Source organism: Scatophagus argus, chromosome 7 (assembly GCF_020382885.2).
Source record: "Scatophagus argus isolate fScaArg1 chromosome 7, fScaArg1.pri, whole genome shotgun sequence".
Taxonomy (NCBI): Eukaryota; Metazoa; Chordata; class Actinopteri; family Scatophagidae; genus Scatophagus; species Scatophagus argus.
The window spans coordinates 6,710,089-6,722,444 of NC_058499.1; the positions used below are offsets into that span (position 1 = coordinate 6,710,089).

The 12,356-nt window shown below is 42.2% G+C and overlaps 1 protein-coding gene and 1 non-coding gene across 2 annotated transcripts in view; both read right to left on the reverse strand.

Moving 5' to 3' along the window:
- The window catches only part of srpk2 (SRSF protein kinase 2), a 59,444-nt gene extending 49,004 nt beyond the window's left edge, over positions 1 to 10,440 (reverse strand). Inside the window, exons 1-2 of the mRNA XM_046393972.1 lie at positions 10,347 to 10,440; positions 10,042 to 10,108 (exon numbers count right to left, since the gene is read on the reverse strand). Of these exons, the coding sequence (XP_046249928.1) occupies positions 10,042 to 10,108; positions 10,347 to 10,362 (83 nt within the window). The 5' untranslated portion in view covers positions 10,363 to 10,440. The remainder of the gene's footprint in view (positions 1 to 10,041; positions 10,109 to 10,346) is intronic.
- A 1,663-nt stretch (positions 10,441 to 12,103) lies between these two features.
- On the reverse strand, positions 12,104 to 12,177 carry trnat-agu. Its single transcript has one exon. It is a non-coding gene; the product is annotated as a tRNA-Thr (tRNA).
- Positions 12,178 to 12,356: the final 179 nt, after the last annotated feature.

A 12,356-nucleotide genomic window follows, 5' to 3' on the forward strand; every position in this document is an offset into this window, starting at 1 on the left:
AGTAAACGGTGGAAATGTCTGGATGTGTTGCACTCTGATCCACACCACGCTGGCGACATGAGCTACATTTTCCTATGTGTTTAACTTTTCCCGTTGCTAAACAGGGCAATTATTTTAAATCAGTGGTGGTTTTAGCGCTTTGTGCAAAAAAAAAAAAAAAAAAAAAAAGCTGTAAAACAAGCACTAAAAAGCCAACGGAGGAGCCGTGTTGTTTTTGTTTTTAAAAATTAACTTCAATTAATTTGCGGGATCACACTCTGTATGGTGCACAGGGTTTATCCAGATGGCAACAACACAGGCAAGAATGTGCAAAAATGAACAGAAACAGCAAGGCTGTAATTTTCACTGGTTGAACATCTTATGTTTGATTTAGTTTCATTTAAAAATGACCCTTTTCACTGCCCACCCACCAAATCTACAGCAAGAAGTTGATAAAAAATTGTTGAGCTGCTGCGCACTCGCAGCAATAAAAAAGTACCAGCCAGTCTGCTTATCTTTTTTTGGTCCTGGCCTTCAACTACAGGCCGCCTGCATTATCCAATACATGGGGGTTGTAGAAGGCATATGCAACAAGAGAAGAAGATCTGCAGATACTACCCATGGCTGAAAAATATGCTCATTTTTGGGGGACAAAAATAATAATTCTTGGCAATTAAGATCCTGAGTGCGACTATGCTAAATTACAAAATGAACTCCACCGCATTTAAATGCTCCTAAAGCCACAGAGTGTGCTAAAAACATCAACCTTTATGTTTAAATGAGCCAAAAGTACAATTCTGTCATGCATTGAGCACAATAAACTGTTAATAAGAGCTCAGATAATTTGTCAGAGAATAACTGTGCTATGGGCAGAGTAACAGCAAGTATGGTGGCTCTGCATTTCAATAAAACCGCACAACACTTTTAGGAGCAACACCCAAAGGCAGCACTGTACCACCTCGGTTTCTGTCTCTGACATTAGTGGGAAAATGTAAGCGTAAGCACAACACTCTCCACTTATTTGTCTCAGGTCTCAGTTAAAAACAAACTGCAGAATAGCAGCATTTACTTTACTTGATAGGGACATAGCGTGCATAAAAGCTACCAAGAGTGGAAAAAAACAGAAAAGGGTGAAGTAAAAGAATTAAAAAAAAAAACTGACAAAATATTCATCAGAAATGCAACTTCATGGGCACAGTTCCTCTTTCCGAAATGACCAGAAGGTGGCAGTAGAGGGCAACTGTGGGGTTGAGCCTCACCAACTGTGAAAAGCTCCTGTCCTCACAGAATTACATGCCCTATTAATGTCCTCCCTTACTCCTTCTGTGATAACCCACTGGCCTACAACTGCCGAACTGGACCACACTTCAAAAGCATTACATTGTCGCTTGTTGAACAAATCCTATCTGGACCACACACACACACACACACACACACACACACACACTGAACATGGGAATACCTCCTGTTATTTCACTCCTTTTCTGTCTCCTCATTCAGCCTGATCGACTCGGTAGATTTGCTCGGTTCTTGTGTTTTCCTGGCGAACATCCTGGAAAAGCAGGAGGAAAATCCTTAACAAGCTCAAACTCCCATAGCGAGACCAACATGTACTTTGGAAAGGAATGCAAAATCTGATGGAAAAAAAAAATCACACAGTGAGTCCTTAAAACAAGCCATTAGTCGCGTAGGTTTAAGGAGCTTGATAAGTGCTGCCCAGTTGTCAGAGGTAAAGAAGAAACACCCACTTGACTTTAGCCTTGTTATATGGCATGTCCAGAAGCAACCTGGCGGCTCTCAAAATGTAGAAAGGGTTTAAACTGCGAGCTTCTCTTCAGGACTTCCTACTTTAACACCTACTGGAGTGGCCTACTTCTGCAGTATATTCAATTAGCCAGCCAGCCAGCAATAATACTGGCACTGTGGCCACCAGGGAGGAAATCATTCCCACTCAGACACCACATAGGAAGCAGCTAATATCAGATTACAATTCGGTACATAACAGTGAATGATCTGTGAGAGGCATAGCCAGTCTCTCCGACAGTATGAGTCCACAAGCCTCACTTGTATTCCTCAGCTCTTGTCCATAATCTTCTATGAGATTTTTTTAAAAAAAAATAAATAAATAAATCAGCAACGTAGACAACAATTAGGTTTTCTTATTAACTGTGAAAAGTACATTTTTTTATTTCTTTCTAAAAATTTTCACTGACATATTGTTCAATATAACGATGACAATATGACTTTTGAAAAATTACTGAAGCAAATACTGAAGTGTCCACTTCAGCTCTCTTCAGCTCTTGTGCTATAGCTAACCTCACAGCTACCGCAAAGCTGACCCCAGTCAATCTGACGCTAGCCAACGCTAGCTGAGGCTCCATTTGATTGGTCAAACGGTGTCCATGCATGGCCCATATATTCAAGACTAAATCTGATAGGTCAAATGTTCGCAAGCTGTGTGTGTGGACAAAATGATTTTTCTTATTCATCATATTTCAGGTAGTCTTTTGCAATGTGTGTATTGCAGATGTCGATATCACAATGACAATACAGTTAATCTAATGTACATGTTAGGAATGTATAAACGTCATCAAAATAAAAAAATAAACTTTCACTAATCAATGGATAAATTGAGTCTCACCAGACAAGGGCAGCTATAGGGACCATTTTTTAGCAAATGGCAACGCGGGTTTTGGTTTTACTGTCTCCAACTGTTCAGACTTCAGAGTCATTGCTATCATCGCTTTAGCACTATTTTCAGCTGCAGCAGACAGCTGTTTTCAGTATAAAATTAATAAATAAATAAAACATTTAAAAAAAAAGCTTTGACAAGCCCTGCATATGCTACCTACGCAGCATCAAATGGAAGACAACTTAGCGCTTAAGAGTCAATTATTTGCCTCAGCATTTAGTGGTGACGAAAAACAGCTATAACAAGACTGAACATTGGGCTGACATTCATCTGCTGACCTGAGACACATCTATAAATGTACGATAATGTTTGCTGCTTGTTTAAATTGGCAACTGTTTTCTTACAAGTCAACCTTACAAGATGACAATGCTTACAGCTTGTTGAGCTGCCCCGTGTCACCAAAAACACAAATCGATTAATGCGGGTTCAAAGAAATGTACACACATATGGCACGGTGATTCAAACACAGGAAAAATCAGTCAACAAACACTGGACTGTTTTTGAGAAAGTGTTTTATGGGAAGCAGGCGATTACTTCTGCTCAACTGTGCTGCAGGCTGATATGACATTATTTCTACCTCACAATGACAGACGGTGGGTGTGGACGGTTCCTCCACGGCCTCACAGCCAGCTGAAAACACAAAGACACGACTCTTTCTGCAGTCCCTGCCCTGCATCCAGCTGCTTAAGGGAAATTGTAGTCCTGCAGGTCCGACTTGTAATGACACATTTCAATGTTTGTGACGCTGACTTTAGATGAATGACATACGCAAATCAAACACAGACCTGTAAGCAGTTGATATGGGGCATATTTGTATGTAGACATGCACATCGAGCTCTCCGCTCTGCTTCCACATTTAGCTGATTGCCATTCAGCGAAATGTGTGCTTTCCCTATGTGTCCAGCGCAGCAGTTTTTACAAGCCCTCGTTTCCTGCCTTCAGTTGCCCTGTGGCATCCTTTCATTCCCTCTCTCCACTTTCCTTACTCACTCTCTCCATCGCAAGCCTTCCTGTTGCTATTGGTTGGCCAGACACATGCTCACACATGCAAACTCTCTTTTTCACCCTCTCGTTCTCTCTCTCTTTATCTTTTGCTCCACCTCTCGAGCTTTCAACATGCCTCAGACTGCTTCTCTCTTACCCTTTTCGTCTCCCTCACCCTCTCTCTCTCTCTCTCTCTCTCTGTCTTACTCCCTCTACATGCAGCTCACATGCTGTGCTCTCAGCACCCGCCATCAACTACATCCAGCCAGGCTGCAGTATTGATGAAGGAAGCTCTACTGAGCAGCACAAATCTGCTTGCCAAAGATCGAATCTTTGAGCTATTCCTCACATCTATACAATACATTACATACTGGTGATCGACCCACTAAGGCTTACATCTTAAACTGGGGATAGTTGGCCAACTCTAAAACACAAGGCCACCGGTGTTCATCCAAAGGTACAGGAGCTGAGCCTTTGAAATCCCAGGGGAATCAATTCAATTTATTAACAGGGAGCCTTTTGCCTACCACTCAACAAAGGATCTTTAATGAGCTATCAAGCTGTAGCTTCACATTTAAGTGACAGATATGAGAGTGGTGAACCGTGTCGGTCTTCTAATCCAATCCAATCCATGGCAATAATTTTCCACATATTTAGTTAATGTGTTAATGTGTTAATACAGAATATCAAACCAATGCACCACCTTGCAGATGGATTTAAAAATGGAGAATCAGGGGCGTCCCTGAGACTCACGGGGGTTAAGAAGTCGAATGTGAATCATGTGTAGTCCCCCCCCCCATGCCATCCCTCTCCATTACATCCACAGTATATATCTGCCTTTCTCAAATGTGACTATAAAATCAAGTGCTGCATAAAATCATTTTTAAAAAATATAGGAATCTATACACAGAAGGAACATCATTTATGTGTTGGTTGTTTTGTATAGAGCTGAATGCTGACAAATGGGCTTCTTTCTTTTGCATGCATCACATACCTATTTCAGTTTAGTAATTGTCAACAAGTTATTTCAGTCTTGATGGACTCCAGCTTCAGCTTTCTGCCTGATGATACCTGTGAATAATCCTCATCTTGTGTTTGCCTGCTCTCATCTTCAGTCAACGACTACATACGGGCAGGGCAAAACCCCCGACAAAAATCAATGCAGTTTACAGTGCAATGTGTGGGAACATTAGTCAAGTCAGAGTCAGCTCATTTAATGCAGAAAGGTCTATAGTGCTACGACAGGCGCTGCAGGCTGACAGATATATATCCTGAGAGAAATATTAGCATTTAGACTCACCAGTGCTCTGCCTGGAAAAGTTATGACTAATGCATGCTGTTATACTGGTGTTGCTTTATATCACTCACAACTCAAGCACGCTTTGGTATGCTGAGCCAGATTCATTTATTTTTATCTAGGAGGAAACTCACATCAAAGCCTCAAGCACTGAAACTTTCTACTGTCATTTGAGCTGTCATTTTCTAATAAGAAAAGCAGACACGTTTACGATCTGTGTTGAGCAAGGCAGATCAAACGTTTGATCTTTAACCAAGGGTGGACCGTTGGGTCTACTTACCAGCATTTGCAGTGCTGGGTAACCTACAACAGGTCAAAAGTCAGTGAAAGGGCAGCCTGTCCAAACTCATGCAGTAGCCTCCCATGGGGCAGCTGTGGCCTTGAGGTTGGAGAAGCGACTTGTGATTGGAGGGTCACCGGTTCGATTCCCCCACTGGACGGGCGTGAAAAATTTGGGTGTGGTGGAGTGATTAATGCGACAAATGCTCCCCTCCTCCATTAGCTGGCTGATGTGCCCATGAGCAAGGCCCCCCAATTTGCTCCCCGGGCACTTGATGCAGCCGACTGCTCCTGTGTGTGTTTCACTGCATGTAATTTGCCGGGTGTTGCATGTGTGTGTTCAACTAAGGATGGGTCAAATGCAGAAGACAAATTCAGTGTGTGTATATAAAAATATATATACTGCCAACAAAGCTGATTCTTCTTCTCCTTCAGTCACTATACTGCATCTGTACAGACTGGCTGCCATTGTAAAAGGCCCACGAACAGAAAACTTGATTATTTTGCAGTCTAAAGTTGGACAGATAATCGCAATACTATGTAAATTGCATCATGGCCAAGAGAAATGTCCAGTTTCCACCGACATAAGAGAACATGCTTGTTTGGTATAGACCCCAGCAAAAACCCCATCATCATCAGAATCTCAACTCATACCGCAACCAAAATCAGTCACAAAATTGGCGATGCTATTGCTTACTGTTTAGCCTTACTTATTTACAAAGGTGCCCACTGTGCTCTTGCATGCCTTAAAACTTCTGCATCATTTTTGTGCCAGTAATTGTGGTGATAAGGACCTGCTCTGTTATTACTGCTTCAGGTCCACTGGAGTCATGCCAGCGTTTCTATGACAACATGCACAACAAAGGGCATGACAGTTCACTTATTTTAAGTGGAAACCCAAACTTAATAAAGGGAGCCATGATAAAGTGAGAAAAAACTAATTAAAGCGTAAAAGCTATGAGCTATGTCCCGTCAAGAGAAAAGCGTTTGTTTTGTTTTTTTGCTTTGTGCAGCAACTTGCAAAGCACTTATGTTTTTATTGGTATTATTTAAATAATTCTCACCAAAAACAAAGTGTCAAGCAGGCGATCATAAACTGACGACTTACAGGACATACTGTAAGCTCAGGTCTATAAAAAGCACCGCTGCAGGCTACAATACATACATACACTTCTTTGATAGTAAATAGTTGAAATAATTTCTCATTAACATCATTAACTTCTCAGTGAATCAAGAAAATAACCAACGAACTGATCAATAATGAAAGTAATCAGTAGTTGGGGAGAGATGCTGTAAGCATGTTAATCTTCATTAGGTGATGTTATCTCTTAAGTATAAGTTCCTCAACCAGTTGGACTATAAACAGCAACTCAGATGACTTTGTTTGATAAAAAGGCATTCAGACGAGACGATGTGAGTAAGAACAAGTTCAGTGTCGGCTCAACACCAGCAAGCTTTCAACGCCTTTGACAACTCCTACCAAGTACTCTGCTGTACAAGTAATTCAACACACAGATGACTCACATACACACACACACACAAGCTCGATACAAGAAATCAGCAAGACGGACTGAAAGAGACACAAATCTGTTGATGAAATAGAGAGATAAGATCAGGTTACGATGAGCAGGCCATAGCCTAAACTTCAAATGGCAAAGAAAGCACAAGTTGGACGATAAAAAACAGATGACATATCAAAGTGAACTTGGGATGAACTTTTCTTCTGGGGTCACAACCAGGTTCAAAGCATCTCCTACTACTCCACCTACAGAGCCTGCACATCTATACCTACACACACACACACAAACACACACAGAGTCAATACTGTGTTATTTTAGCAAACAACAACATAAAATTCAACAGTACAACCGAGCTTACAAATCACAACTGGAGTCTTTGACTTTGGCTGGCATCGGCCCAGCCTGGTGCGTCGTGTTTGGTCAGCACATTGAACAGAAGTATTAAAAGCTGGAAAAAGGCTTTGAAGACCACATTTGTAGCTGCAAGGCCAACAGATCAATTTTCATGCTTCCAAACACTCTCTGCTCAGCAACTCATGTAGCTGCATTCCAACATGTGACTGACCCACTGCTTCTGCTAATGATCCTACATGCCAAGGCAACTCTGAGCATGTGTTCGATGCACGATGAAACGATGCAGTCGCCCTCTGTGCGAATCAGCAGCAAACATTTTTACCTGCGCGTGTTATCTTCAAAATCACACACACATTAACCCTCCCAGAAAGCCTCAGAAAGATATCACGATAGGTTCCTTAGTAATGAGCGACGTCAGATCAGATTTCACACGGTTATTTTATTTTTCAATCTGTTAGCATGTTTTCATGTGTATGTGCGCCTGAGTGAATGAGTTCAAACATGGGAATATGTATCATTTTATCTCACAAGAGATCAAAAAGTTAAGTGACAATGCATTGACAGAAGATTTCAGATTAGATGTGTTTGTTGCGTACGGTGGTGAAGTGGTTGGCAAGAGGGTTCCAGGTTCAAATCCCGGTCTGGGCCCTTCTGTGTGGAGTTTGCATGTTCTCCCTGTGCCTGCGTGGGTTTTCTCCGGCTTCCTCCCGCAATCCCAAAAACATGCACATTAAAAAATGTGCATTAAAGGAATTCTGATTCTGATTAGTTTAATTGGCTACTCTACATTGCCCCTAGGTGTGAGTGTGTGCATGTGTGGTTGTTTGTCTTTGTGTGTCAGCCCTGCGACTGACTAGCGACCAGTCCAGGGTGCACCCCGCCTCTCCCCTGTAGTCAGCTGGGATAGGCTCCAACCGCCCCCCGCAACCCTAAGGGATAAGTGGTATAGAAAATGGGTGGATGAATGGTGGGTGTGTCTGCTTGTCCTGATGCCACTGTGACCCTGACCTGGATGAGTGTCGCAAAACACGGATGGATCAATGAATAGATGGATGGACGATATCTCAGCTAAAGTATGATGGAGAGAGAGAGAGAGAGAGAGAGAGAGAGAGAGAGAGAGAGAGAGAGAGAGAGAGAGAGAGCAGGAACAATTGCCAGAGGCAGCCGGACACAAGCTAAGATGCTGCAGACGTACGTGAATCTTTTGAGACTGAATAGTAAATCCCAGAATGCGATGTTGATGGATATCATCTGGTCCTCTGTCAAGCATCACTTGTCTCCCAACACCTGTGACGGCACTATATCTCACTAAAGATCATTATTTCACATGTTGTCAAACAAGTTTTGACTGAAAATAAAGTCATCATTATATTCCATTATATTCTAGGTGAACCGTCTTAGTGACACCTGAGCAAACTGCATCCACCAATGGAGGCCACGAAATGTGGCTGAAGGCTACAAAATAGACCTTGTCCAATGATTTTTGCTTGACTATAAATGCTACATTAATTCTCACTTTATGTCTATGTGTTAAGCATGTGAAAAAGCTAAGCTACGGCACGGGCTCTAAACACGGTTTCAGCTTGTCAGAAGTGAGAACTGAGGCTTTTCGTTGTTTAGCATGCTAAAAATGTCTAGACGCTGTTTTGATCTGACACTGAAAGAAATTATGATGCTCATTTCTCACTGTTGTCTAAGTTTTTGTTGACCAAATCAATTAACGGTGTAAATATTCACCAGATTAGTCAGTAATGAAAATAATATGTCGTTTTAACCCTAGTGCATTGTGAATAACTCTAAGAATAATCCTAAATGTACATTCATTTTGTCAGATTCATTTTCTCTGCCTCTCTAATCCTTATCAGCATTAAGCCCTGCTGTGTATCTCCCAGCGTACACTGAGCAAAGCATAAGACCACATTCACAAGATAGCAGCTTGTGGGGGGAAAAGAAAGAAACACAGCACATGGAGATATTTCACAACTGCCATAATGTTTTCATGTTTTAGGGTTGAATTTAGGGGTAGCTGGTTTTATTAACGGACTCTTGTTTAGCATGCACACATCCTTATGTTCTTTATGTTGCTGTACTTCAATGTGCAGGTGTTTGTGAATTCCGGCACGTTCCAGCACGTCCTCCGGGGTGGCCGCACCGTTGGTATCGCCTAATTGATGCCTTCTTGGGCTGCCGGTGACGTCGCTCCAATAGCATCACGCCATGAAGTAAGCCCCCCACTTTCTCCACTCCAATTCACATGCACTTTACAGAGCCACTGCGCTGCTCACACGCCAGCCCGCTGCAACCACTCACGCCGGGGAAATCACGCTGAAACAGCCGTGCATGCATCCTGCAAGACTGCCTCAGAAAAACCAGGAAACAATGCTCAGACAAATACAAGAAAAGTTACATAATCAAACACTACGTGTGAGATAGACAAGTAGACGCGTCTGGCACTACTGCCATCACTACTGCAAAAGGGCCAAGGAAATGAGCTGTCACATCTGTCAAGCCTCTCCTCTTGCAACCCCCCCTCCAGTGCAAAAGAAAATCAATCAAGAGTCCATCAGTGCTGCAACCTAACAGTGGCAAACCAAGTCATGAAGCTGGATAACTGGGGAGGAACCGTGGATGCAAATGTTGGTGGAAACAGCAGTCAGGGAGCCAAGTGAGGACCCGTGAGGGGAGCACGTAGTCCAGACGCCCAGTCTGAGTCCCCTAACTAAGATGGCAACTTGCCACACTGCACAGTAGCACGCCTGTGACATGAAAATACACGGCTTTATCGCCATATGTGCGCATAACGCCGACGCACCGGCAGCAGCGCCGAGCGTCACACAGAGAGGAGCCCGCTGCCAACAAACCAAACCCCGGCAAACAAACACTTCACGTCCCACTTTCACTCTCACTACGTCGTGAACCGCCGCCGCCTCGCTTACCTCCGACTGTGACCCGCTCTGTCTTTCTTCCCCTTCGGCCTCCTTTTTCTGGCCTGGATGGCCATCACTGCCGGGGTGAGGTTACGTTTATCCACGGGCATGACCGACGTCCGAGTCCAGGGAAGGGTGTAGCGGGTACGGGGAGAGAAAACAAACACACATCGTCAGGCTCTAAGCTGGCTGGCACGGGTCGTTCGGCGTGCCCCGGTACGCTTTGTACACGAGCAACTTCCGCCACCTTACATATTTAAAAAAGAGGCAGAAGTGCGGTAACATCGCCAAGTTAGAGGCTGAGGGATACGCACCTTTCCTAGAGCTCATGTTTCCTCCTCTTCTCCTCAGCAGGAGCGAGCGGGCAGCTCGATAACAGCAGCCGAATTCACTCTCTCTCTCTCTCTCTCTCTCTCTCTCTCTCTCTCTCTCACACACACACACACACACACACACACACACTAACCTCTACCTAAAGATGACACGCGCTCCCTCTGTCGTTTGAGGAGGGAGCCGCGTGCAGCCCTGCGTGGACCTGCACAAGTTAAGCCTATTTCTACCTAAATTATAAGTTTGTGTGGCTCTTTAACCCCCCTGGAGTCGACAGACAGCCCAAGTATGTCTAGTGGAAGAGTAGAAAATGAAAAAAATGTAGCCACTAAAATATGTGGATTAAAATTTGTGGGTTTTTTTTTTGTTTTTTTTACAATTCAAAGGTTGTATATGAAGCTGCCTGCCTGCATGAACTGAACGTGTAAACTCTCACATCTTCATTGTGTTCGAAATTAAATAAGGACCTCCCTTTAGCCTCTTTACGGGAGAAGCCTTGGTTTAATATGGGCCTCTTCATATTTTAAAGTGCTTTATTTGTGATGTGTTGTTAATGGTGATGTTGGTATCAAATATTAATTTAGGATTGAGAAAAATTACACATGAAAAAAAAAACATGAGATTACATCTTGTAAAACAAGATTGTTGCTTGTATGAGAGCAGTACTACTAAAGAAATTTTGCAAAGTATATCATATTTGTATTTAGACTTTTAAAAAGTTTGTTTTGTTTTGATTTATTATTATTATTTCATGATATATTCCACTTCTACTCCCTTATACTTAAGGGATATTGTGCTATTCACTTCACTAATTTAATTTAAACTGTAAGATTTTATATTCAATACAAAGTGAGCAGGTTTTACAAAACATAAGCATTATAGGCTAGCCAGCAGTGTGTAGAGTAGTTATAATTAGCTCCACATTGACCAATTAAAATGGTGTTTAGACATGTATCATTCACAATAATTCATTTTGCATACTGTACTTTTTGCATTTGATACTTTAAACAAATGTTGCCAATAGGACTTAAGTAAGACTTTTATATATATATAAAACACTTGTTAGGTAGGTCATGTGAATCATATCAATTTATGATTAAAAATTAAAATTGTTTGGTGCCCTTATGGCCTGATTGAATCCAACTGGTTCACATTTGTTGGTGACTTTTTCATTAAGGCTAACGTTACCTAAAAAAATCTAGGAAAAAAAAGAACATAATACAAGTACATTAGTTTGACAGAGAATTTAATAATTTAATACACATCCACACAGCATTTTCTGTGTCAGTACAAAGACTTGGTAGCAAGCCCAGGAACGCTGCTTCTATACTATTTATGGAGTTAACTTTGCTCTGCGGCTTTTGTTTTGCTGTCTACAGCCCACCTTCTGCTGCATGCGATTTCATCAAGATTTGTTGGACTTTTGACTGAGAATCAGGATAAATAAAGGAATTCTGATTCTGACTAGTTGCTGATTAATTTTCTGTCACTGACTAATCAGTTAATCATCTATTTGTTGCAGCACAAACGTGCACCAATACAGAGTAGCAGTATTAAATGCTTTAATGAAATAAGAACAACACCCTCCTCTGACAGTCGTTTGCCACCAAGGTTAAGTCACTGTAGCCATCCCTTTTCATAAACTAGTTGAGGTTCGTTTCCCATGACTTGAAGGTAAGGACATTAATTTCCGTGTTGAATATAACTTAATCTAGCAAGTTCATTTCCGCTTGCAGTGAAAAGGCACCGCTGGGATTCGAACCCAGGATCTCCTGTTTACTAGACAGGCGCTTTAACCAACTAAGCCACGGCGCCGCTGTAGTGCGAAAACGATCCCATTTCATACTATCAGAGACAGAAGGGTATACTTTTATCGAGGAATAGTTTTTAATATCAATGTGTAAAAAGTGTGAGAGCGATATCTCTACATCGGCCTCTACATCACGTTGTTGGAGGGCAGTAGAGGGTATTGTATCTCATTAGGGGCATCCAAA